The following is a 27,248-nucleotide window of genomic DNA, read 5'->3' as shown; positions in this document are numbered from 1 at the left end:
TCAGCGAAATGAACTTTTATTTTCAGATTGAGCCAATCTGTAAACCACTTTACATGACAGTTATTTAAAAGTCATTGAAATTACTTAAGTTTAAGAGATCGTTCAGCTTTTTAGGAACTCCTGAATCTACAAACTCAAACATATTACCAACTGACACTGACCAAGTCTCAATTCACAAATAACTCCAAAAGATTCTCCTGAGCGCCTGTGTTACGTTTCTATGAAGACAAAGATGCAAATCAATGTTACAACTGCACAAAACAAAAGACTTTCCAAAGGATACAAGTAACTCCTACTGAAGAAGGCACAAACTGCTCGATGCTCGTTCGTGTCCCGTCAGCTTCCAAATGAGGAAAGAAATGTTTTTTTAATTATTGTTGTTTATTTATTTATTTTTATTAATGGTGCTGCTTGTTGGCGGCAACATTAAAACAGCAACAAGCAGCCAAGTTGTGGCGAAAGCGTGAAATGGTTATGAAAACCTGATTAAAAACTGGCTCAGCCATGAAACGTTCCGATAAATCCTTCGTTTCTGGAAGTGAAATGTCTAAAGTTTTCCTCTCACCTTTACAGACGCCTACATTTCAGTTTGCATGTACAACAATAAATGTTTGACATTCTTAAGAGTCAGTGAAACATCGAGTCTCCAGACACCAAAACCACTTTACCATAAAGTAAATGTGCCCACAATCACAGCAGCTCTAATCGGACAGCTCGATTTCATCCTCTAAGCCTGAAACAGTCAAATTAACAACTGCATTAATAAATTCAGAAACACTGGAAACAATTCCAAAGGCTACCTGTTAGTTTGTCCAGATTTGTGGTTTTTCCACTGTTAAAGTGGTTAATTTGCAACTTTGCCATTTTAATGAATAAACCATCAGGAAAGATGATACAGTTCTGCTGACTTAACAAAAACTGCCTTTTAGAGAAGACACGTGGTTCAAGTCAGATTATTTAGGAAATGTTGCTCACAAAAAGGCAGTTTGTACATTCATGATTCTCTTCCAGAGAGTAGACCAGCTCTGTGCACTCATGTTTAAACACTAATGATCAGGGAGTTTCTTTCATGAAAGTATCAACAAATGTCATCAAAATATGCATAAGATTTGTTACACAAACTCAAAGGAACTGCCAACCTTGGTACAAAAACATGCTCCTCTATCTTAAAGGTTGAAGAGCGCATTCTCCACCCGCTGCACCCACCTGTTGTTTAAAGTTTTGGGCAGCCAATCAGAAGATACGTAGAGCTAAAGGAGTGAAGCAGCCAATTTCAGACAGAATGAACTGAGAGCAGGTGTCAAGCTCCCTGTATGGGTTCATTATTTTAAGTTCACTCATGCTAAGCTACTCTGTCTGAAGAAGAAAGGGGGAGAAAAAATATCAGCAGAAACAATAGACTTTCAAAAGAGACGAATTCACTGAAGTTTATTTTGAAATGGGGTTTGTTACCTATAAGAAAACTTCAGATCTGACATTAACAGATAACACCGCAGGTTGAAACGGACGCACTGTAAAGCTGTCCTGGAACCTAGATGTAGAGTGGTTCTGAAGGAGTGCAATAAATATTTTCAACCAGAATGCAGGCTAGGTTTCACCTGCTTCCCCCTTGAAAACTACTTCAACTTCACTAAAATTCCTCCATTGGCAAAAAGCAATTAAACAAATGTTTTTCCTGCATATGTGGACCAAATCCCCCCCAACCACACAAAACTCAAAAATACGCAAGAGTGCAAAAAACTCAGTGAATGCACCTCCACGAAATGAAACGGGAAGAAGCCCTTCTTGTCCACAGACAACACCAGTAGATGACATAACGGAAAGATTGAGATCATCATTGCACTTCAGTGGATTAGAGTCCGTGGTGGACAGTGTCTCTCTTTCGGTCCCCAAACCACGAGTCCCAGGTCAGCTGGGTCTGCAAGGTGCAGCCTCCGGCCTTGAGGTCGCACGAGTACCCGGCAGGACAGCAGTGCTTCGAGTCAAAGCAGCAGACGGCCTGAGAACAGACACAGCGTGTTCAGCACCGAATCAATCGGCAAGGCTCAAACTTATTTTATTCTAAACAAACATATGAGCTGAATGAATTCAGCAACAATAAAAGTCGATTATCAAAGATGAGTAGTAGCACAGCAACATATAGTATACCTGCTAAGTTTTAACATAAACATTCCAAAATCGAGCCTAGAACAAGGACCATCCAAAGTCATGGCTGGAAGAATGACTTCAAATGTAAATGAGTGGGAGGGACTAACAGGTGAACGTACCCTGGGGGAGGGGCAGCAGCTCCACTCCGTGGCGGAGATCTTACAGCAGGTGTCTCGTTTGGAGCAGCGAAACTCGCCCCTGCCATCACACGCCACATCCTCCTCGTCCTCCTTCACAGACTGTAGCACTTCGATCTGAGGGATGGTGCTGAGGTGGTGGTAGTGTCGTTGCTTCTCGCATGTTCCTGTCTGCATGTTGCAGGTGTAGCCCTGAGGGCAGCAGTGCTCGTGGTCAGTGCAGCAAACAGCCTGAGAAGAGACCACGATGCCAGATATTAACATGTTACAGCCACGAGTGAAGCATTTCAGTGATTCCTATTAAGCTTTTCCCTATATACACTATTGAACACTCCAAAAATATGGTCTAAATGGCAATTGTATTTCCTGCTGTAAGCACCAAATTTGTTTAAACAGGAAAGAAAGCCGGTTTTACATCACTATTGAAACTGCTGTCTGATTCATTTTAGTCTGTTGTGAAACCAAATGATATTCTACATCAGCAAGACACTGCAGAAATGTCACAGATCAGTTTGTGATCTTATCAAATGAGCACCTTTGTGGAAAACTCGAGGATTTAATGACAGTCTGAACATCACTGATGCACAAACCTTGAACAGCGGGCAGCAGCCCCACTTTCCGGTCTTCAGCTTACAGCAGGTCGTCCCTGAAGCGCAGCTGCTCTTGTTGTCACATTTAACGTCGATCACGGCGCCCGGCTCTGTTACAGCGCTCACTTTGGCGAACCACGGTATAACATGGGAACCTCTGGAGCAGGAGAAGTGGTGGGGGTCACAGGTGTGTCCGCTGGGGCAGCAATGGTTTCCATCTTTGCAGCAGACAGCCTGACGGGCAACACGGGTAACTGACACTCTCCCATTTAAAAAGAATTAATAATTTAAAAAAGGGAGGGGTTAAACTCACGTTCGGCAGAGGGCAGCAGCCCCATTTGTGTTCCTTTTCCATGAAGCAGCAGGTCGTGTCTCTGGGACAGCTGGTCTGGGTGTCGCACATGTTCTGAGTTGGATGGGAAACAGTCTGGCCGAGCTCCTCCTGCAGGGCTGGGATCTTCTGCAGCCAGGCCACACTGAGGCCACCGGGTTTGTCACAGGTGCCCTCTGCCACATTGCACTTGTAGCCTTTGGGGCAGCAGTGCTCGTGATCGTTGCAGCACACAGCCTGGAACGAAACAAGGAACGAGTTCTACATCTGGTCATCTGGATCCGGTCTTTTATCAGTTCCCAGAGTCAGAACCAGACACGGAGAAGCTGCATTCAGCTTTTATGCTCCTTATATCTGGAACAAACTCCCAGAAAGCCTCAGATCAGCTGAAACACTCAGTTTATTTAAATCCAGGTTGAAGACTCACCTGTTCTCAGCTGCATTTGAATAAAGCACCAAATCCACACTTTAAGCTTAAATTTCAAAACTTACATTTAACTACTGATTTTATCTACTGTTCTGATTTTATATACTGTTGTTTGTTTGTTAATTAGTTTATTTGCTTGTTTTATTCAATTTTAAATCATGCTTTTTATTTGTTCTTGTTTCTAATGTCTCTGTAAAGCACTTTGAATCACCTTGTTGTTGAATTGTGCTATACAAATAAACTTGCCTTGCCTTACATCACAGACTGAAATCCTTCAAAACATCACAGGCTGCTCTTCTGTTGATGAAACAGCTGAAAAGTTATCCTCATTTTATTTGACACCATATGATTCACCTCTAGTCAGCTTCAAAACACCAACTAATTGTCTACTATTAAGAGTTCTGTTGTTAAACCACTGGTTCCAGGTGTAAATCTCAGTGTTTCCTATTACATCTTCCCAAAAGAGAAGGAGTATTTTGGATGATTTAACACATCTATACATTTAAATTCAGACTTTTGAATTTCGATCAGTTTGTCTTTGCCTCTGAAAAATCCACTCAGGTATAACAGCTGTCTCAAAGTAGAAGTACAGAAAATCTCTACAGTCACATGAGGGAGAACAGGGTTGAGAGCATAGGTTGACCAAAATTACTGAAACTGTGCAATGAAGTCACTGAAACAGCCACTTTGACGGGCCCATGCCTGATCACCCGGTCAGCTGCCATGTGACTGAAACAGCAATAAGGATCAAGTTAGTCTGATACCGGTCTGTGACTGAATGGGGGTCATGTAGACAATTGCACTCAGAGAAAAAAAAAAAAAAAACCTTTAAAAACAAAGTTGCTGCAGGATGGAAACTTAACTGCAACGTTACAATGTAGCGCTTGACAACATCCCATTTTTATGGATTAACAACAAAACAACTGGCTGTTAACCAGTTAAGTTGATTCCTGTGAACAAACAAAGATGAGATGTGGTCAGCCTTCAACTGAGACCAGTTGCCTATTGGAAGGTCAGCCCATGTAGTCAGCTTATGGCCGGGTTGTCGTCCAAAGGTTGAGCATTTTTCAGGCTGGTCAACACATCTAATTGCCAACAGTTACAGACCAAATAAAGATTCAATCAGAATCAGAATGGGTTTATTGCCAGATGTTGAGGTTTACAACATTAGGAAATTGCTGCGGTGCTTCAGTGCAGACAATAAGAATTAAAGTGCTATGTAGAAAGAAAGATATGTGCATGAGATATATACATGAGAATAAGAATTATGAGTGCTACGTAGAAAGATATATACATGAGTGCAGGTGGTGATCAGTGCCAAACATATATACATGAGAATAAGAATTATGAGTGCTACGTAGAAAGATATATACATGAGTGCAGGTGGTGATCAGTGCCAGACATGAAATGATGCAGTGACACAGCGTAGGGTCATGTGTTAGTGGCGGGGACAGTCATATGGTTATTGTTCATGTGTCCAACAGCAGAGGGGAAGAAACTGTTCTTGTGGCGAGAGGTTCTGGTGCGAATGGACCGGAGCCTCCTGCCTGAGGGGAGCAGGTCAAACAGACTGTGTCCAGGGTGAGAAGGGTCAGCTGAGATCCGGGCTGCACGCCGCAGAGTCCTGGAGGTGTACAGGTCCTGCAGAGATGGGAGTCTGCAGCCAATCACCTTCTCAGCAGAGCGCACAGCACGCTGCAGTCTCTGTTTGTCCCTGATAGTGGCTCCAGCGTACCACACGGTGATGGAGGTGGTGAGGATGGACTCGATGATTGCAGTGTAGAATTGCATCATCGTCCGTGTTGGCAGGTTGAATTTCTTCAGCTGCCTCAGGAAGTACATCCTCTGCTGGGCTTTCTTGATGACGGAGGTGATGGTGGGCTCCCACTTCAGGTCCTGGGTGATGGTGGTACCCAGGAAGCGGAATGAGTCCACAGAGGTGATGGGGGTGTCAGTCAGGATGATGGGGGGGAGTGGGGCTGTGTGCTTCCTGAAGTCCACAATAATCTCCACTGTCTTCTGGGCATTCAGCACCAGGTTGTTGTGGCTGCACCAAGACACCAGACGTTCAACCTCCCTCCTGTAGGCAGACTCATCCCCGTCAGAGATGAGCCCAATGACGGTGGTGTCATCTGCGAACTTGATTAGCTTGACAGACTGGTGGGTGGAGGTGCAGCAGTTGGTGTACAGGGAGAAGAGTAGAGGAGAAAGAACACAGCCCTGAGGGGAGCCGGTGCTGATGGTCCGGGAGTCCGAGACATTCTTTCCCAGCCTCACATGCTGCTTCCTGTCCGTCAGGAAGTCAGTGATCCACCGGCAGATGGGATCAGGCACATTCATCTGGGAGAGCTTGCCTCGGAGATGGTCTGGAAGGATGGTGTTGAAGGCAGAGCTGAAGTCCACAAACAGGATCCTGGCGTAGGTTCCTGGGGAGTCCAGATGCTGCAGGATGAAGTGTAGGGCCATGTTGATGGCGTCGTCTACAGACCTGTTGGCTCTATATGCAAACTGCAGGGGGTCCAGGAGGGGGGCCGTGAGGGTCTTGAGATGGGAGAGGACTAGGCGCTCAAATGACTTCATGACCACAGATGTCAGAGCCACGGGTCTGTAGTCATTTAGTCCAGTGATCCTAGGTTTCTTGGGGACAGGGATTATGGTAGAGGACTTGAAGCAGGCAGGCACATGACATGCCTGCAGTGAGGAGTTGAAGATGCCAGAAAACACTGGGGCCAGCTCGTTTGCACAGTGTCTGAGGGTGGCAGGAGACACACCGTCTGGGCCGGGAGCTTTCCGAGCATTCAGACTCCTAAACTGCTTCCTCACATCTGCTTCATGAATATGAAGAGTTGTGGTCGGAGGAGGTGGTGTGAAATCCTCTTTTGTGTGGGGTGAGGGGGCGGGTGTTGCAGGTGAACAGTTTGAAGGTGGTGATGGCTCTATGGAGGGGGGAGAGGTGGGGGAATGAGTGTCCAAAGTGCCTCTATTGTTGGGGTCGTTGGAGGTGTGAAGGCTGCCTGATGGCTCGTCAAAACGACAGTAGAAGTCGTTAAGGGTGTTGGCTAAGAGCAAGTCATCAGTGGAGTGGGGGGTTTTAGGCTTGTAGTTTGTAATATTCCTAAAACCTTTCCACACAGAGGCCGAGTCGTTCTCTGAGATCTGCTGCTGCATCTTCTCAGAGTGCTGATGTTTGGCAATGTCCACTTCCTTAGTGAACCTGTACTTGGCCTCTCTGTAGCAGTCCCTGTCTCCGCTTCTGAACGCCTTACTCTTTTCCAGCCACAGCTTTTTGAGTTTAGGAGTAAACCAGGGTTTGTCATTGTTATAACTCACCCTGGTGCGTGATGGCACAATGCTGTCCTCACAGAAGTGGATATAGGAGGTGACAGTGTCCGTAAACTCGTCCAAGCTGTTAGAAGCAGCCTTCATTGTGTCCCAGTCTGTGGTCTCCAAACACGTGCGAAGCTCCTCCACAGCCTCGTTGCTCCACAGTTTTTTGGTCCTCACGACAGGTTTGGAGAGCTTCAGCCTCTGTCTGTACGCGGGGATTAGGTGGATCATGACGTGATCAGAAAGTCCGAGTGAAGCGCGGGGCACTGCGCGATAGGCCCCGCTGATCGTGCTGTAGCAGTGGTCCAATGTCCTCTCCTCTCTGGTCGGGCATTTAATATACTGCTTGTATTTCGGAAGCTCATGGCTCAGATTGGCTTTGTTAAAGTCCCCAAGAGCAATGATGAGAGAGTCCGGGTATGTCCGCTCCGTGTGGAGAATCTGCTCTGCGAGTGCGCACTGAGCTGCTTGCGCATCCGCGTCTGGCGGGATGTAAACAGCGGCCAGGATGAATGAAGCAAACTCCCGCGGAGAATAAAACGGTTTGCAGTGAATGAAAAGATATTCCAGAGAGGGAGAGCAGTGCTGAGCAATCACTGTTACATCTGTGCACCAGCCACTATTGATGTAGAAGCAGACACCTCCACCTTTGGTTTTACCGGAGAGAGTGGCCTGCCGGTCCGCGCGCAGCAGATGAAAGCCCTCCAGCTTGAGCGCGCAGTCCGGGATGTCCTCACTGAGCCACGACTCCGTAAAACATAAGACACAGGAGGAGGCAAAGTCTCTGTTCATGCTTCTCATCAGGGCCAGTTCGTCTATCTTATTCCAGAGTGAGCGTACATTAGAAAGGAAGATCCCAGGAAGGGCCGTTCTCAGTCCGCGTTTCCTCAAACGCACGAGTACGCCGGCTCGCTTACCTCTCTTTCGACGTCTCACTTTCCTGATCAGAGTCAGCAGTAAATCTGCCGCAGATGCGACAAATATTGGAAATAAATCCACAGGCGTTGTAGTCCTGCAGTTAAGGAGCTCAAAATGAAATACAAAGACTACTTGTCAATATTGAGTATCTTTCCCTGATTGCCATAAGTCCCCATGACAGAACTGCATGGAGGTTGTTTTGAACAGAGTGTAACACTAACAGTGTGAGGATTCATTATAATTACTAACTGCATGGAGTGTGATTATTGTTGAAAATGAATAAGAAAATCAAAAACGATAAAAACACTTTCTCTTGGAGGTCACATCCCCTCCAGGGAGTTATGGGAGAAATATGGCTTTGGGACCTTTTTTAGTATTGGTGACAGTGCTGGAACTTTCAATGAGTCTGCCTTATGGCCTGGGGGGAATAAAGACATTGGGGGACGGTTTTATGATTGACAACATATGGAAGAAGGTACAAGACGCACCCAAGAAGAAGAGGAGTATGCTGGAGAGAAGGAGAAGAGCGGAGTAAGTGGAGATGGGATGTTTCAGTAATTCCTAGGACCGTGCACCAAAGTTTGAATTAAAAAACATCTAAGCTATAGTTTCCTAACACCTAACCAGCCTGTGCCAGGAATTTGTATCTGACATCCATCCACGATTCCTAAAAGGACCTCTTAGTAAACAGACTGATTACTCCTTGAAATATAAAACAGCATCTCCTTGGGACAAATGGAGATTACTGAGTTTATTGAATTGTTTTTCTCAAAAAGATTTAATAATCTGAATTTAACAATTTCTTTTTTTTGTATCTTCATTGTGTATAACCTGTGGGATGATCCTACCCAGGCCACTGGATCCTAAACCTAACCATTTTGCCTTAAGAAAGTGTCCCTAGAATGTGGATAATTTGGAGGATGGTCTTAACTAGACACATGGCCCTAAACCTAACCACTTTGGCTTGGCAGATACTATTAGAACTGGAGAATTAAAAGGGAAGATGACCCTGCCCAGGCCGCATGACCCTAAATTTAACATCTTGGGGGAAATATTAACAGTTGGTAACTGCATTTGGGAAACTTAAACCTTATAGTGGGGAGTGAATATCTAAAAATGCCAAGCATTTGGGTTGAGGTGGCCATGAAATAAGAATTAATTTGCCCTCTTATTTATGTTGAGGCCTCCGCTGACCGACTGGACCTTTTACCTGATTTCGTTATAGTGATGTCTTCCCCCCATCATCTATTGGGGAGTATAATGGCTGTCCTAGTGCAATAGGAAAAGCAGCCCTTCAAGTTGTGGTTTTCGTTGATTATTTGTTCAATTACTCTTAAAAAGCCATTCTTAATATAGGGTTCTTATTATTATGGGTTGCCTTACATAGCCTTTTTAGTTTTGGAATGAAGGTGAATATGGGTTGATTGTTTATTTAGTTTTTGTAGATTTTTTTATGTATTTTCTTTTTCCTTTCTTTCCCTGTTTTCACGTTCCTGCTCCGGATGTTACCCGTTGTCGGGTTCTCCCCCTGGTCCGCGACAGCCCTAAGACTCCCTCCGGACCCCACTCCCTTACCTAGTTTTTTTATTATATTTTCCGTCTCCATCCCCAATTGATTTATATTTGTCTTAACTTTAGCTCTGTTTTTTTTCCCCATCCCTCTTGCTTTTCAGAGATATATTTTTTTTTGTGTTCACCTTCTTTCTTACAAAATAATGTCTTTTATTTATTTAAAAAAAAAAACAAAAAAACAAAAAAAAAAAAAACACCCAGCACGCCCCTGCGGGCGGTTTATCCTTCAAGCTCGGGTCCTCTACCAGAGGCCTGGGAGCTTGAGGGTCCTGCGCAGTATCTTAGCTGTTCCCAGGACTGCGCTCTTCTGGACAGAGATCTCCGATGTTGTTCCCGGGATCTGCTGGAGCCACTCGCCTAGCTTGGGAGTCACCGCACCTAGTGCTCCGATTACCACGGGGACCACCGTTACCTTCACCCTCCACATCCTCTCGAGCTCTTCTCTGAGCCCTTGGTATTTCTCCAGCTTCTCGTGTTCCTTCTTCCTGATATTGCTGTCATTCGGAACCGCTACATCGATCACTACGGCCGCCTTCTTCTGTTTGTCTACCACCACTATGTCCGGTTGGTTAGCCACCACCATTTTGTCCGTCTGTATCTGGAAGTCCCACAGGATCTTAGCTCGGTCATTCTCCACCACCCTTGGGGGCATCTCCCATTTTGACCTCGGGACTTCCAGGTTATACTCGGCACAGATGTTCCTGTACACTATGCCGGCCACTTGGTTATGGCGTTCCATGTATGCCTTGCCTGCTAGCATCTTGCACCCTGCTGTTATGTGCTGGATTGTCTCTGGGGCATCTTTACACAGCCTGCACCTGGGGTCTTGCCTGGTGTGATAGACCCCAGCCTCTATGGATCTTGTGCTCAGAGCTTGTTCTTGTGCTGCCATGATTAGTGCCTCTGTGCTGTCTTTCAGTCCAGCTTTGTCCAGCCACTGGTAGGATTTCTGGATATCAGCCACCTCCTCTATCTGCCGGTGGTACATACCGTGCAGGGGCCTGTCCTTCCATGATGGTTCCTCGTCTCCCTCCTCTTTCTTGGGTTTCTGCTGCCTGAGGTATTCACTGAGCACTCGGTCAGTTGGGGCCATCTTCCTAATGTATTCTTGGATGTTCGTTGTCTCATCCTGGACTGTGGTGCTGACACTCACCAGTCCCCGGCCCCCTTCCTTCCGCTTAGCGTACAGCCTCAGGGTGCTGGATTTGGGGTGAAACCCTCCATGCATGGTAAGGAGCTTTCTTGTCTTTATGTCAGTGGCTTCTATCTCCTCCTTTGGCCAGCCTATTACCCCAGCAGGGTACCTGATCACGGGCAGGGCGTACGTGTTGATGGCCCGGATCTTGTTCTTACCGTTCAGCTGACTCCTCAGGACTTGCCTGACCCTCTGCAGGTACTTGGTGGTTGCAGCTTTTCTAGCGGCCTCTTCATGGTTCCCATTCGCCTGTGGAATCCCCAAGTACTTGTAACTGTCCTCTATGTCTGCAATGTTGCCTTCTGGTAGTTCAATCCCCTCAGTTCTGACTACCTTCCCTCTCTTTGTTACCATCCGACTACACTTCTCCAGTCCGAACGACATTCCAATGTCATTGCTGTATAGCCTGGTAGTGTGGATCAGTGAATCGATGTCTCGTTCACTCTTGGCATACAGCTTGATGTCATCCATGTACAGGAGGTGGCTGACAACTGCTCCGTTCTGTAGTCGGTATCCGTAGCCAGTCTTGTTAATGATCTCACTGAGGGGGTTCAGGCCTATGCAGAACAGCAGTGGGGACAGAGCATCTCCTTGATAGATCCCGCACTTGATGGTGACTTGTGCTATGGGCTTGGAGTTGGCCTCTAGTGTTGTACGCCACATCCCCATTGAGTTCCTGATGAAGGCTCTTAGGGTCCCATTGATCTTGTACAATTCTAGGCATTCCAGTATCCAGCTGTGGGGCATTGAGTCATAGGCCTTCTTGTAATCAATCCAGGCAGTGCACAGGTTGGTCAGTCTGGTCTTGCAGTCTCGGCTGATTGTTCTGTCTACCAGTAGCTGGTGTTTTGCGCCTCTGGTATTCTTGCCAATTCCTTTCTGTGTCCCGCTCATGTATTGACCCATGTGCCTGTTCATCTTAGCCGATATGATGCCTGACAGGAGCTTCCATGTAGTACTGAGGCAGGTTATTGGTCGGTAGTTGGAGGGGACCGGTCCCTTCTTGGGGTCCTTGGGGATCAGGACCGTCCGGCCTTCAGTTAGCCATTCCGGGTGTCTCTCGTTAACTAGCAGCTGGTTCATTTGTGCTGCCAGACGCTCGTGGAGTGCAGTCAGCTTCTTCAGCCAGTAGGCGTGAACCATGTCGGGCCCTGGTGCTGTCCAACTCTTCATACTGGAGACCCTTTCTTGGATATCTGCCACTGTGATGGTTACTGGACCCTGTTCAGGGAGGTCGCTGTGGTCAGCCCTCAGATCCTCTAGCCACTGAGCATTGCCGTTATGGGTTGCATCCTTCTCCCATATGCTCTTCCAGTATTGCTCCGTCTCCAGCCTTGGTGGTGCTGTTCTCTTATTGTTCCCTTGCCACTGAGAGTACACCTTTGCTGGTTCTGTGGAGAACAGCTGGTTTATTCTCCTGCCTTCTATCTCTCTGGTGTACCTCCTCAAGCGGCTGGCCAAGGCTGTGAGTCTTTGCTTGGCAGTTTCCAAGGCCTCAGGTATGGACAGCTTGCTGTATTTCTTAGGCACCTTATTTGTCGCACCTTTCTGCAACTCCGTTAGTTGGCTAACCTCCCTCCGTGCTACTTTGATCTTGCCCTCTAGCCTCCTTCTCCATGGAGGGTACTGCCCCTTGTGGCTGTTCAACTTGTAGCCAAGCATCTCACTGATCACTGCTGCCGTATTGTAGATCAGCTTGTTAGTGTCGGTAACCGTGGTTGTAGGTATTGTCCGTAGTGCTGCATTAACATCATCTAGCAGACCTTCTGAGGGTACTTCACGTAATCTTGGTAACCGGCTACGGGGGATCCAGGTTTCAAGCTTGGCCATGATCCTATTTTTCAGGTCAGTTCCTCTCGCACTCAACGATCCTTGTCCTATCGCACTTGGGGCTATGTACCCAATCTCAGGTGGGGGTGATGATATCTCCCCCCTGACCTGGCGTCCTGACTCCTCCTTGCCGTAGCATTTGTGTTGTACCTCGTCAATCTCTAGCTGTGAGAGCAGTCCCTTCTTTCGAATGTTGGAACACTGAGCTACTAGTTGTTTCGCCGTCATTGTGGATGTTGGGTATCGAAGAATCCATAGGTCCCTCATCCTATTCATGTAGCCCCTTCCGCCGGGGTTACTTGCGTAGTAGCATTCCAACAACGCCCTGTTTTCGTCCCTTGCCCACCGATGCCTTCTTGTTCCAGTAGCCCACTTTTCGTCAGGGTGCCCTGGTTCCTCAACACCTGACGCGGACCTTGTTGATCCGGGCGACGTCCGAGCCGGCATGCCTTCATATTTATCTGTCTCGCTCATGTCTGCGGTAGGCTTGCTTAGCATAGGGGGTCTAGCCTTAGGACCCTTACTGGATACAGACGCCCCAGGCAGGAATCGAACTTGCGATCCTCTGTTCCAAAACCTTAGGTGAAAGTTCGTCTGGTGGTGGTCTGGCTACGCATGCTGGGGGTCGGGAGGGGACGAGGCACGGGGAGGGATGGGGTCGCCCGAACATGAGACGTGTTAGACAACAAGGAGGACAAGATGCTCCCGCACCAAAGCGTGCACTTGATGCTGACACAAGGAAGAGTGCGAAGAATATATTTAAATTAATACAGACTGTACACCATAAAAGTGTGATTGAAGAAGCACGCGACACGGGCTTATACCCCAGGGGTATGATAAAACAGGTGTCCAGGCTCTCTAGTTTTATAAAACCGGCTGCGCCCACAGAACAAGTTAGGAGGCAACTTGAGCAAAACACAGACTCTTGGATGTCCAAAAATCTAGATATTCTTTATGATCATTATGCCACTGTTATTGAATCTTTAAAAGGAACTAGAAAGACTGAGGTGTCATTTCAGGTGGCAAAGACGTGGGCTTTTAAAAGATACGGGGCTCGCTTACGAGTTTCTACAATGTCAACAGTTGAAACTCTGCTTAAATCGTCAGGGGAAGAGGGTGGAGGGAGGGCCCGCTCGGAGGCCGGCCACACACGGGAACAGAACACAGTACAGAGGGGGGGGAAGATCGGGGGTAATGCCGATTGATTTGAGAGATGATAATGAATTTCCGCCCTTACCTACAGTGGTGAAAAACCAGACTGCTAGTAGCAGTAATACACAAAATGTTTCCCATCAGAAAAACCTATCGTTGGGGAAAAGGAAAACTATTTTAGAGGAGCTGAATGAGCTTCAGACTGTTAATGCCCGTGCGCTGGCCACCTCGGGAGCCCTCCCGAGGGTAATTGTAGAAAAGGGGAGAAATGTAGATGGGGGGGAAGACGGGAGAGGGTGGGAGTAGGGTGGAGGCAACAGCCAGAGTTAGATCAAATGTTGTGGTAGATTTGGATGAAGCTGATGACATTCTGCCTGCCTCTTTGTGCTCCCCCCCTGTGTGTCCTAGAAATACTGTGCGCCGCGACTTGCCCTTAACGGCCGCGAACAGGTTGCCATCTGAGCCCGCCACCCCTCCAGTTTCTTGCTCCACGTCTCGCGCAGGAGACCGGACAAATGGTCCGGACCCTATAATGAAACAACAAAAGCGAGTAAAAATCCAAACCTCTGCTGAAACAGGTGACAAGGTAGTGGGTGAAATGACGATTGAGGCCCTGCAACAGCAGGAGCCAGCGGGAAACCTGAGCAGTGACTCATTGGACCGCGCTGATCCCCACTATTTTAATATTGAGTGTAATTTTCACCTGAGCGAGGAGGATAATGAGAGCAATGGCTCGGCGGCAGAGTTTAAAACCGTGTGGCAAATAAAGCAGAGGGAGTCTCACAGCGGGCGCGGGCTTACAGGAAAGGGAGAGCCGGTCGGGGCGGGGGCGGAGACGAGGGGCGCAGAGGGGGGTTACCATACACCTACTTACCATCGGGCGAGGCCTAGTAGGAAATTACAGGATTGGAGAATCAAAGTTGATAAACCGGTAGTTTTCTTGGGGGACTCCAATCTAAATAGAATACCCCCCTTCGAGAATGATCAGATTCAGGTGGAGAGCTACCCGGGTGCGAACTTTTACCATTTCTTCAACCTGTTGGAAATGACGCCGGTGTGTGAAAATACGGAAATGGTGATCTTGTCTGTAGGCCTTAATAATAAGGATCAGGACCCTCAGAAGACCTCAATTAAACAACTACGCAAGGTGGTGAATGGGGCGAAAGCCGTGTTTCCGAATGCGGACATTTTTGTAGCCCACATCCACTTTTCCAGATCACTATCCAAACTCCAACAGTCAAATCTCACTATGATCAATAACTTCATCAGTACACATTATAATTATTTACCGTGCATACCTCAACAACACTTCCATACCATAGCTGATGGCATTCATTGGACGAGTGAGACTGCTAAAAGTATCTTTGACAGCTGGTGTGAAGGCCTGCGACTCAGCGTGGGTCTTACGATGTAGTATTGTGGTTTAATGTATGTGGGGGGAATTTGGGCCTGTTTGGGAGCGCGCTTGCAGCAACATCGGTATGCCATACGGGCGGATCAGCTGCGCTCCACAGTGGCCACTCACTTCAGGGAACGCACAGAGGAGGCCCTGAGTATCGTGAGCCTGCAGGCCAACCCGGGCTGGTCGGTCGGTCAGCGGAGTAGGATGGAGAGAGTTTGATGCCAGGATGTTATTGTCATCTTTAAATATTTCTTTTGTGGGTGTAGAATTTTTATTACATTTGGTATTTCTTTGATGTTGTCAACACTAAGTATATGCAGTATATGGTCCAGAATAATCAATCAAGACCCCAATGTCGGAGGGAGGGAGAGTTTTTAGAATATAATTATAGGTCAGGCTTTGAGAGTGTGGTGAGAAATAAAGAAAGTTTCAAAAGAAAAAATGGTCTGGAAACCTGTTGTTTGCTTCATAACAGAAATTCTGTGAACAGATCATAATTATATTTCTAAGCAAACTGTCACCGAAAAAAAAAAAAAAAAAAAAAAAAAAAAAAAAAAAAAAGTTTCCCTGAGTTACAAGCAGGCTGCTGTCCCGTTCCATTTTGTGTTTAAACTAGTGTGAATGAGACATTACTGAAATGCACTCAGAGCCACAGCTGACTTCTTATTTTCCATCCTCAGACTTGGGTTTGATTGACATTTTCTAATCATCACACGTCTTAAGCTGGACTGTAATCACTGTTCACATTGGATCTAGGATTACCTGGGGACCTCTAATGAATTTAATTCAGGATTAGGAGGGGCGTGCATGTGTTTAAATCACATAAGGTCCCCTGGTACTACTAATCCTGTGCAAATAGGGCTTAACAGATGAGTATGAACTTTCAAGACCTGGAAGCTGGAATCTACAAGCCTACTACTACTACTACTACTACTACTACTACTACTACTACAGTAAACAAATAACCACCCAGAAATAGGTCATGACCTAAAGATGAGCCACTTATGCACCATGAAAGCACTCCTGGGATCACACAGGAATTAGGAGATGCCAGACAAAAAAAAAAAAAAAAAAAAAAAGAGAAATTACAGAGGCTCGGTGGTTAATGTTAACCAAATCATTACAATTTCTGTCGTGTTTGAATGTGCTGTGGATAAAAATAATTCAAGTATCAGTAAGAAAAATTAGAACAGGATGTCAGAAATAACCACAGCTGACACCAAGAACAAACAAACCCTTGGCTATTTGCACATCAAAGTTAAATCTGGCCAGCACATATGATCAGGAGGCAGAAAGGAGATGCTGACCTGTGGTAAAGGGCAGCAGGCCCACTGTCCGGAGTTCATTTTACAGCAGGTGGAGCCCCACGGACATCTGGTCTTCTCATCGCATTTCTCATCCTCCACCTCCAAGGTCAGAGCTGCTACCTTTGTCAGCCAGGAGACGGGCGGAGAGAAGCCCCGAGGGTCATCGCAAGTTTCGGCTGCCAGGTTACAAATGGTGCCGTGGGGGCAGCAGTGCAGGTGGTCCTCACAGCACACAGCCTGCAGGTACACACAATACAGACCAGAGGAGTGTTACACCGAACTACTAGAAAGCCATGTAAGCCAATTGATTTTTTTTTTTTAATTTACAAATGTAAACTCTTAAGATCATAAATCTCCTGTGAGCACGTCCTGGGCAGCATTAATTTAGCACATCTTTCCAAAGGCGGTGATCGGTACCCGCTCCCTCATTGAGTCTGCTTGTTTAACACACACCAATTTGCTCTGAGTCTTTGAAATAAATTGGCATGTTTGTTTACGAATTAGCTCATTGTTACTAGCTCACCCGCTGACCTGCGCCACTGTTCGCCCACTCACATCAGCATGAGTTTGCCCTCCTCAGAAAAATCTGGCTCAGTTCTCTGTTGATGGTTTGAGCCTGATGTACTTGTGGTTACAGGATTTTCATGAGCTCAGCATTTTGAATACTAGAGACAAGACAGAAGAAAGCAGTCCTCACTTCAGCCCCGGATTACCTGACGCAGCGGACAGCAGGCCCAACCGCCACTCGCAGTCTTGCAGCAGGTGGATTTCCCAGGACATGTCGTTGATTTGTCGCACCTGTTGTTACTGTCTTCCAGTAAAGGAAATACCGGCACGTGTCCAAGCATGGGAGTCACGGCGTTACCTGTGGAGTCGTCGCACGTGGAGCTTTTCAGGTTACAAATGGTGCCGTGGGGGCAGCAGTGCAGGTGGTCCTCACAGCACACAGCCTGCAGGGATGAGGAACAACCCAGACTTAGAGTCTGCAAATGAACTACTACATTACCTAAAGGAGAGTCCATTAATAAGCTCTACTCGTGTTTATTAATGGACAATAACTCACATGAGTTACAGTCTCCCTGTCGGAGAGGAGAACAGGTCATTAAAGGAAAAGTGTACCTGTGGTAACGGACAGCAGGCCCAGTCTCCTTTCAGTGTTTTACAGCAGGTGCTTCCGTCAGCACAGGCCACAGAGTCGTTGCAGGGGATGGAATGGACTGAAAGGTCTGCAGAACAATAAAAATCACCACCACAGAAGCTAACATTTTTAGATTCCTGTAACACTGCTTGACTCAATGAAACGTTTTGAGGGAAACCCCCCCCCCCACAATGCAGCACAACCAGATATACATTTCACACATTCTTCTTCCTCCTTGTCAAATTTTGGCACAAAGAAACCCAATCACTGACAAGATGAAAACAGATGGAGAAAAGCTTCTTCCCACTCCACTCAAAACGTTAAAGTTGACGAATTTCAGTCAAACAGATTAAGGCAACATTACTGAAGATATTAATAAAACATTTGTATTAAAACATGTTTTTCTCTGAAACACATTAAATATTTAGAGTTTGATCACAGAAGATGTGACGATGGCCGTCTCACTCACCTTTTCTCTGGACTTTAAGGAGCTCGGTTGCAGCTTCTGCCAGTGTCATGGTGGGGTTTCTCTGGGTAGACTCACAGGTCCTGTGGTACAGGTCGCACTCTGAGCCTGCAGGGCAGCAGTGGATGCGATCTGAACAACAGATGGCCTGAAAGAAGTAGTAAATCTTTGCAATCAATGATTGTGTGAAAGTGAGAACTCAACCTCATCAAATACTGCATTTCCTCCCCCGAGCTGCTCTCCTGGGCCTTTACTGCAACTACCTTCATTTATGAGTCTTTGTGCTTTCAGTAACTGAAAAGCTTTTGAGCAGAGCTCAGGTGAAGGACGTACACTGAAGAATATCCCTGCCTCGATTTTGCAGTGTTTTTGGCTAATTATCCATTCATTTTGAAGCACTGTGCAGCTTATTCTGGTTTTTCAGTCTAATGATTACTTCATTCATTGCAATGTTGTAGCGTTTCTTTCAACCTCGTATTGACTTTCAGAGGAAAACTACCAAAAGGAAGTCTTAACACTTTGAATCAACTCTCCATAAGTATTTCAAATTCATAAATGAAAGGAAATTCCAACAGGGACTCATTACATTTGAGCAAAAGCAGCCTTCAGTTTGTTAGATATGCCACTTATTTGATATCTAAAAAGACTAAACACCTGATAAAATATTAAAAAGCTTCACAATGACCTTTAGCTAGTAAGAGTCGGTCTCTCTGCAACTTCCTGTTCATCTAAACTGACCCCATCGCTCAGTGACTTCATACTACTTACACTGGGCATCGGGCAGCAGCCGTAGGTGTCGTTGATCATCTTGCAGCATGTGGTGTGATCAGGACAAAATGACTTCTTGTCTGGACAACTGACTGAGGGGATGACAGAAGTGACACGGGATCCATCAATAAAATCCTATTCAATGTTTGTTTTTTAATTTAAAGATAAGACTTACTGTCACTGGCTACAGCAGGGATCTTCTTCATCAGGGGCATGACGGTCTCGCCACGCCTACACCGTGAATGCTTCAGGTCACACTCCATGTTGGCAGGGCAACAGTGAAGGTGATCCTCACAGCATGTGGCCTGCATGAGATTCAAACACAGGATGTTTTAGCCTTATTAGGAACCCTCGTGTCAATGTTTTCTTCCAATCAGTACAGTAAGAATCAAACAGCTTTAATTCAGCAACATAAAAATATGGAAAATGCTGGAAACTGTTGGAATACTTTAATTCAAATCACTTGTACTACATCTACAGCATTTATATGCACCTTTGGGTATGGGCAGCAGCCGTACTCTCCGCTGGGTAGCAGACAGCATGTGAAAGCGTTCGGGCAGCTGAGTTTCCCATCAGGGCACGATATTGAACTGCCAATGGAAGCTACAAAAGTAGTAAGACCTAAAGAGAAACGCAGTCTTCTGTTAACACTACAGTATCATCTGCATATAAATTTAGAAACGTAAGTGAATACATGATCATCACATTTCACTGTTTATTTATATGATGTAATCCCCACCTGGGTTATTCCCTCTCCTTCTAGCAGGTAGTTTGGCCAGCAGAGGGAAAGACTCCAGCGAGGCAGAGACGCACCGCAAGTGAGCGATATCACACTTTGTTGCCTCAGGGCAGCAGTGGCGCCTATCGTCACAACACACCGCCTGCAGAGAGAAGATCACGGGATCGTGAAGCACACCAGCACTATAGATATACAACTGGGTCATGAAAAATGAACAATTGATGCACGTGAGACATTTTAATTCAGTATATAGAGTAGTTTGAATAAAACAGGCAGATGTGCCTTTCTATTAAAGCAAATGAGCACTGATTGCTGAATGTGCAGCCAACAAACACCATCTGATTCCAAGGAAATGCTGCAGCTTCAATGAGTTTTAAATACTGAAGAAATTCAAAGTGTTTCATTTGAAGCAAATAAATGTCTAAAACTGGTCATTTCACTCTGAACAGACATTTATTTTATTTTCCACCAGGAGTATACAGAGATTATAAGACTTATTCACACAGTATTAGCCATTATCAGAATATGAAAAAGCTGAAATGTATAAAGTTTTCATTTTTGGTGTGTCTAAATCAAATCCTAAGTGTCTGACATTTTTAACACTTACTTTAGATTCTGACATTTCTATAGTTTTAGCTGCTTTCAGGATCGATCAAGTTCTCCCCTCTTTGCCTTTGCTGGCAGCTGCAGAGTGCTGACATCAGCAGCTATGAGTGATTCAGCAAAAGGTCAGACTCACTAATTTTGACTTCAGAAAATGTGCAGTCTGTGGCAGACGTGCAGTGTCATTCTGTGTTGCCAGCCAATTTGTTCATGAAGCAACTTCAGAACCACACAACCACCCCTCAATGAGTGTTGAGGCAACATGATTGAAGACATTGGCAAATAGACGCAACACAGACAACCACAAGTCCAATGACACTTTGTTTGTTTTTTTAATATAAAATGAATGATCACCGCTAAGGATTTAAAACAGAGTCATCACTAAATGAAGTGTCAGGAATTTGTGGTAGTAGAAGGGTTGCAAATAAACTTAAAGATTCTTAAAGCTGTTGCATTTTCTAAGCCTGTGCATCCTTTACATCATCTATAAACATGGTCTGAAACCATTTCAATGTGTGTGTGAAACTTGAGGCAAACTGAAGTGTGTATTAAACATACAGTGTTGGTGAAGAAATACATCACATTTCATTTTAAACAGCTACAAACTTTCATAGGCAGCCTGTCAAGAACTCATGCAAGAAACAGCTGATCATTTTTTGGTGTGAGAAACCTGGGGCTTGTGTGAGTCAGTGATTTTAGGCAAAGAGATGGCGTTTGTGCTTATGTGTGTCACCTTGGCTAAGGGGCAGCAGCCCCAGGAGCTGTCAGGAAGCTGGCAGCAAGTCGTGTCATCCGGACACTCAGACACCTGGTCCGGACAAACGACTGCCTTCACCGTCTCCTCGAGCTGAAGCAATCACATCACAGCCAACGCATACAAATGCAAGGACGCCACATGGTCAAACAAACAAAAGGCTTAAAAACACTCAAATATGAACAGTTCAAGGAATCAATAGTCAATTAAAACACACTGAAAATCACTCCAGCCACAGCGTAATATACATATATAAAATATTGATTTTCCTTGCAAGACAAGAGAACAAACAACTGCTGGAGAGATTAAGTCCGTGGAAACATCTTGGCGCTGCACCAAGAGAGATCAGGTAGCCTGTGTGGGGGAGGTCGAAGCATCTGTGCTTGTAGTGCCATCGTGAAACCAACACTATTGCGCCTCTCAATACTCTGCACGTTTCAAAAACATTCCCCGCACCTCTTCAAACACCTTATTTACCCATGAGTGTTGTTCTTTTAAGTCATTTGTTTTTGGGGTGGGAGGAACGTACAAAGCAGATCAGACAATTCCATTATTTTAACAAATAACACCAACTGAGCAAACGTATCCAGATAACAAAACTGAGCTTGGTTCACTGGAGATTCCTTTAAGATAATCTTCCAATGGTTGTTGGTGGGGTAATCAACGTTAAGATGTCTAAAGACAGAAGCTAAGCTTTGCCCCACCCCCTTCACCTGAGGCTGGGTCGGGAGTCGTGTCATCCACGGCAGGGAAACTGTTTTATTGACGCATTTCTCATGGACCAAATCACACAGGGTGCCCTCGTAACAGCAGTGGAGGTGGTCTGAACAGCACTCTGCCTACAGAGGGATTCAAACAGAGTGTAAGAGAAACAGGTTCACTGAGAGGAAACTTAAAAATTGAAATCAATTTTAAGTGACAGCAAACTGACATTTTATTTTACAGTACTATTTTTCCCAAGCAGAACATAAATACTGAGTTTTATTAGTTTATAGTACAAAATATCCTGCAACTCTTGTACAAAAGTCATATAATATATACTGTCAATAATATGCATAATGTTCAAGGTCATTCTATGAAACTGTATGTTGACTGTTTTGTTCTATTAAACTTTCTAATACTATATTTTTAAAAGAACTCCCCTTCAGCGTGTGAGCAATATGAACAAGCTCTCAAAATTAAAACACCGTCAGGAGGAAGACGCCCCTGCACAGAGGGAAATAAAACCCCGTGTCATCCTCGATCAGTACAACGGACACTCAGTTCTCAGTGAGAGCGCTTTATGGCTGAGAAACGGCCCGAGTTTGAGCGCTAGCCTTATTCACAGCTAGCTTCTAGGAAAATTGTACTCTACAGCTCACATGCTGCAGGTTTCCAGTTTTACTCATTTACTGTGGCAGAACAAGCCAGAGTGGTGTCTGTGGGTAAAACTGCCATGTGACCCCGCCTACTGCGCCATTGAAGGCCCTCTAATGACTGTTTTAAATGGATAAAAATACTCTTTTCCTCATTAAGTAGTCTTAATTGTCATGAGAAAGTTATTTTCACAGGACCCTCTGCCGTCATGTGAAAAACCAAGTACAAGCCGTGACTCAGCAGATCGCTACAGACAACAACTTAAAGTAATTCTTTTCTACATGACCATGAGGCTTGGACTTTGCAGTGGAGGAATTTTCCCCACTCTTTGCAGTGTTGCTACTGATCCTTGAAGCATGTAGCATTGATTTGTGCACAGCTCTCTGAAGGTCCTGACTATATTTCTGTTGGGTTGAGGTCTGCAGCTTGACCTACTACTGCAATAACTTCAGTCTTTTCTCCCCCCCCCCATTCTGTTGTAGATTTGCTGCTGTGCTTACAATCATTGTGCTGGTGCATGATCCAGTTTGGACCACGCTTTGACCATTTGACTCTAGAGTACAACGCTGTGGCTGTGAAACAAACCCTCAGCTCTCCACCACTGTGCTGACATTTGGAATGACGTTTTAAGATTAGAGTTGATAAAGCATGTACTTGGGGCTGGAACACGTGACCCTGAACCCTCCCTTATTTATGCTGCAACAGGCCTAGGCTGCTGGGCACGTCCCATGATTGTTGATGATGTTATTAATAATCTCGGGCTTTCTTCCACAGAGCATCTTTTGTCACGTCTTCCTCCCCTTACACCCGACCGGTCGTGGCAGATTGCTGCCCCTCCCTGAGCCTGATTCCAGGAGTTTCTTTCCTGTTCAAAGGGAGTTTTCTTCCCCACTGTTGCCAAGTGCTTGTTCATCAGGGTCATCCAATTTTGGGAATTTCTTTGAATCATTGTAGGGTCTTTATCATATAATATAAAGTGCATTGAGGTGCTTTTGTCATTTGGACAGATTACATCAAACGTTATTTATACAGTGCCAAACAAACATTGTTCTGCAACTCTTGTGGAATATTCACATGCAACTCTGCAAACCTAAGCTGTGCTGCCATGACAAGGCACTTTTTCCTGACACTTGTAAACAAGTCATACCCGTTTCTTTTTTTTGTAAATTGTGCGTCACAAACTTAAACACGCTGAGGCATGTAGAGTGTGAGATGCAGATCTTGGTTTTTTTTTCAGTTTAAGCACTGGACAGTCTGATCTCATGGTAAACGTGCCGGGACCTGAACTCCTGGGAAGACTGGCAACTGTATCCAATGTTTTCCACTTATATAGAATGACAGACTTCAGACTGACTGGAAACTGCTTTCTAACCCTCCCTTAGATTGATGGGCAGCAACAACTGCTCCTCTGAGATCATTACTGGCATCTTCCCTCTTCAGCACTGTGTTAAACACACAAATGCTTTAGACTAGCAAACTCTTCGTCGCTCACACTCACTGATGATCGATGAATCAAGTGCATTTGGTTAGCAGTACCTGGCTGCTACCCTCGTCTTAACTTATAGAAGCACGATAGTGTACTTGATTAACATCCAGGTCAGACACAACAGTGACGGGTAACTCACACGTGGTAGCGGGCAGCATCCGTATCCCCCCTCAGTATTCTTGCAGCAGGTGTTTTTGTTCTGACATGTGTGTCCATTGGGACAGACCAGCGCCGAGCTCAGACCCAGCAGGGCCAAACACAAGAACCCCATCTGCAGAGCCTGAACACAGGGAACAGAGGACAGGGCTGTGAGCGATTAATACAAGTCACGAGTTCAAGATTCAATTATTGGCTTTTGCAAAAACTCAGACTGAAAGTGACTCATGTCTATTATTTTTAGTTGGCCGCTAGCATCATTAACGGCCTTTTAGCTCAAGCAGAAAGAACAGAATAACAGACTTAACCGACTGCTGAATATGTAATGAAAAAAGATTTAGTGCCAATTTAAGACTGGTTTTCCTCTGGACTGTTGTGATACAGCAGTGACTTTTTGTCCCAGAAAAACTAAACTCATTGGACGTTCCTGCTGGCTCATGTCACAAGTTTGTGATAACATTTTAATTGCTATACATTTTACAGGCTGGATGGAAATAAATAAAAAGTTTTCCATGTTATGAAGGTGGTTCACTTCTTCCTGGAGTACATAGCCATGATGTTATTATCTGCTCCAGTGCCGGTTAGATTCCACGTTAGAGAACAGGTAAGAAATCGCCACCTACAGACCAATTAAGTCTTCAGAAAAATGGCATCACCGTTCCTGGAAGAGCTCTTGTTCATCTTGTTTGTCTTTGTTTCTCCTCAAATGAGCATCAGGAATGAAAACAGATTATTAATACCACTTTGATGATACACACTGCTAAAACACAGGTTAAGAGGAAATCACGAGAAAACACAAAACACTCTGAAATGTCTCCTAAAAGTCTGGATGCTTCTGACAAGGTGGCAATTCTGGGCTGAAACCACAAATATTTCCTCAAATATAATTTAATAACAGTATGCACTGTAGACGGCAAGCAGTAGCATCTGTGGCAGGGATTTTAAACTCAGGGCAGACAGCTGCAGTTTATGGAGATGCTTTAATTTTAATACAAGTGAAAAGTTTGCCTCATGCAGCCTCTTGGAATTTAATTTTGTTAACAAGAAGCCTTCAAGTAGTCCAAACATAAACTTTAACTTTTATAAAAGCTTAGCCTTATAGAACTCCTCATTTTACATCTAATTACAGTTCAATTCAAAGATGACGCCTGAAACTGCCCAAATATGAAAATGAAGCTTGCTTTTACAGCTCTGTCACTTGAGACCAAGTTCCAACAAATACATTTTGCTGTAGTTAAGGACTTCTCATCTTTTGCAGATTCTGTACTGAGAATGAAAAAGGGATGTTCAAACTGAACACATGCAACATGTTTAAAATAGCGTTATGCGTCTGCTCAAAACGTCAATTTTCACTTTCATATTTTTGTACTAGGTTAGCGTTGGGGTGTTTCTTTGCACTTCTCACTCTGGATAGCGTCCATATCTATTACTGATGGCATTCAGCTCCACTGCCATGAGCACAGGCAAATGCAACCTTTCAAATTTTATACACCTCAATACCCATTTAGCTTCATGAGTTCCTGTTCTACTAGAATCATTGCATTCTATTATTTAAAGATTTTACATCATTGCATTTCACAGGTTTCTATTTATTCGTTTCCTTCTCTTTTCTTTAACCTAAGTAAGACACCTGGTTTGTAATAGAGACATGTTCAATTTCAAAGATCCTATAGTCCCTCTTAAGTAGCTACTAGTACTGCAAAAAAGGGGCGCAAGAATTAAAATGCAATGTTTCTAAAAGCACAAAACACAAACTGTTTCTGTGCAGTTTGTCTCTCAGCCCGATCTCCAATTAGACTGTCCAACAATAAAATATTAATGTGCAATACTCTCAGAGATCAAGAAGATGTAGAGAGAGAAAAAAAAAAGCAAACATGAGGGGAAGATTAAAGATTAGGGACTGCTCAGGATGCTGACATTTGATAAATTTCCTGGCTTATGTTAACTACGGTCATATACAGATCCACTGTCTTAATCAGAGAGCAGATCTATAAGTAACGTGCTGCTGAAATGATCTGATCAGTTCATAAGATCTTTCAGCTCTGGATTGACGTGCTGTTCATGGCATTTAGTTCAAGAGCACAAATCATTAAAGTAAATTCAAACAGGTAATCCACTTTAGTTTCACCTGCCAGATTCTAACTTTTACCAAATCGTCACACTGGCTACAAACTAGAAAGGAGTCATGATGGCTCATATAGTGGCTCAATCTCAAAATTTCTACCCAGTTTTTTTTTAGGTTTAGAAAAACTGTCCCAGGTCATTTTGGGAGCAGTGACCCAAAGTGTTTGTGCAGGTCAATCCTGTCACCTGAGCAGACAAGTAAAACCTCAGGCATTGCTCCAGCCCAGGATGATGTCAGTCACCTGAGACAAGGTGTGAAAGGACAGCATTCCCTCTCTAAAACTCAAGAAGCCTCTTGGATGACAAGTAAAATATCTTCAAAACCTTATGAAGTCCAGCTGCCTTATATTCCAGATCTAAAGACTACCATGACCCAGATAAGTGGGAACCTACACAGACAACCTACACACGATGCCAAAGGGCAACGCCACGACACCCATTTAAATCTAACGTGGGAGGGCAATATAAACTAAAAGACAAACAGATCTGGTACATAGCAAATGAAAATAGATAAGAAAAGGCTGCACCAACAGGGCAATAATGGAAGGTCTAGTTTCTTTGTAAACACACGTTAAGCTCACATTTCAATAAAAGACAAACATTACTGTCAACGACTTTAAAAGAACAACTGCAACAATTCATAACGTGAAAGATTGCTAAACTTCACCTGTGCATATGTCAATATATGGTAAAGCTCGGGGATGGGGTTTAGTCGCTTTCCGCCCACTTTTTATTTATTTTTTCTTAAATATACAAACTAAACCTTTACAAAGCCAATACTGAAGCAATATATACGAAATAAAACATTTACCATGATTAGCAGGAATCCCGAGAGCAGGTAGAAAGAGTTTAATCGTTATCAGCACTGGGCACTTTTCTGCATACTCCTGAAAAACAACAGTACACTGTCAGTCGATGTTATGCTTTTAGGAAATACTGCATTATACTACAGGGGGTAAAAGGAGTGACAACGTTTAAGAAAAATAACCTGGAACTTATAAAAAAATACCAGCTGAAAGGAGAGAGCTTTCTAACGCTAGCTTTTATAATAAAAATACAAGTTAGCGTAGCAGGCTATGCAGCTAAAAACAAAGCTAGCTGGTTTAAATGAAGTTAAGCGGATGTTCTCTTTTCTTTTTTTTTTCTTTTTTTTAAATCAACGTACGAAACGGAAATCATCCTCTTACCTCGCCTGAAGGGTCACATACATGTACCGTTTGATGTGGTAGTGACAGCCTGCAACACCCAGAACGCACAAAGCAAACAGTCTCTGATAATACTTATATCACATGACGCCTGACACGTGACTCTACAGGCTAGCG

The 27,248-nt window shown here is 44.7% G+C and overlaps 1 protein-coding gene across 1 annotated transcript; it reads right to left on the bottom strand.

Moving 5' to 3' along the window:
• On the bottom strand, positions 1–27,248 carry grnb (granulin b). The gene is made up of 17 exons (XM_004565917.4): positions 27,114–27,248; positions 26,738–26,813; positions 23,786–23,926; positions 21,518–21,643; positions 20,784–20,897; positions 19,448–19,589; positions 19,202–19,329; positions 18,884–19,013; positions 18,709–18,800; positions 17,944–18,088; positions 17,456–17,562; positions 17,050–17,286; positions 16,337–16,573; positions 3,189–3,443; positions 2,876–3,109; positions 2,268–2,516; positions 1–1,999 (listed from the first exon to the last, which is right to left on the bottom strand). Exons 2-17 carry the CDS (start codon positions 26,738–26,740, stop codon positions 1,853–1,855), a joined length of 2,487 nt encoding a protein of 828 aa, XP_004565974.3. The 5' UTR covers positions 26,741–26,813; positions 27,114–27,248; the 3' UTR covers positions 1–1,852.

Source organism: Maylandia zebra, linkage group LG8 (genome assembly GCF_041146795.1).
Source record: "Maylandia zebra isolate NMK-2024a linkage group LG8, Mzebra_GT3a, whole genome shotgun sequence".
Lineage (NCBI taxonomy): Eukaryota > Metazoa > Chordata > Actinopteri > Cichliformes > Cichlidae > Maylandia > Maylandia zebra.
Note: the sequence above shows the minus strand (reverse complement) of the source record. Positions and strands in the feature narration are given on the sequence as shown.

What these genes read in the sequence shown, in the direction of transcription:
- grnb (XM_004565917.4), bottom strand. An exon ending in GACTCCCGACCCAGCCTCAG is followed by an intron (nt 20,898 to 21,517) that starts GTGAAGGGGGTG and finishes TGATTGCTTCAG; the next exon opens with CTCGAGGAGACGGTGAAGGC. An exon ending in AAGGAGAGGGAATAACCCAG is followed by an intron (nt 19,330 to 19,447) that starts GTGGGGATTACA and finishes GTTTCTCTTTAG; the next exon opens with GTCTTACTACTTTTGTAGCT.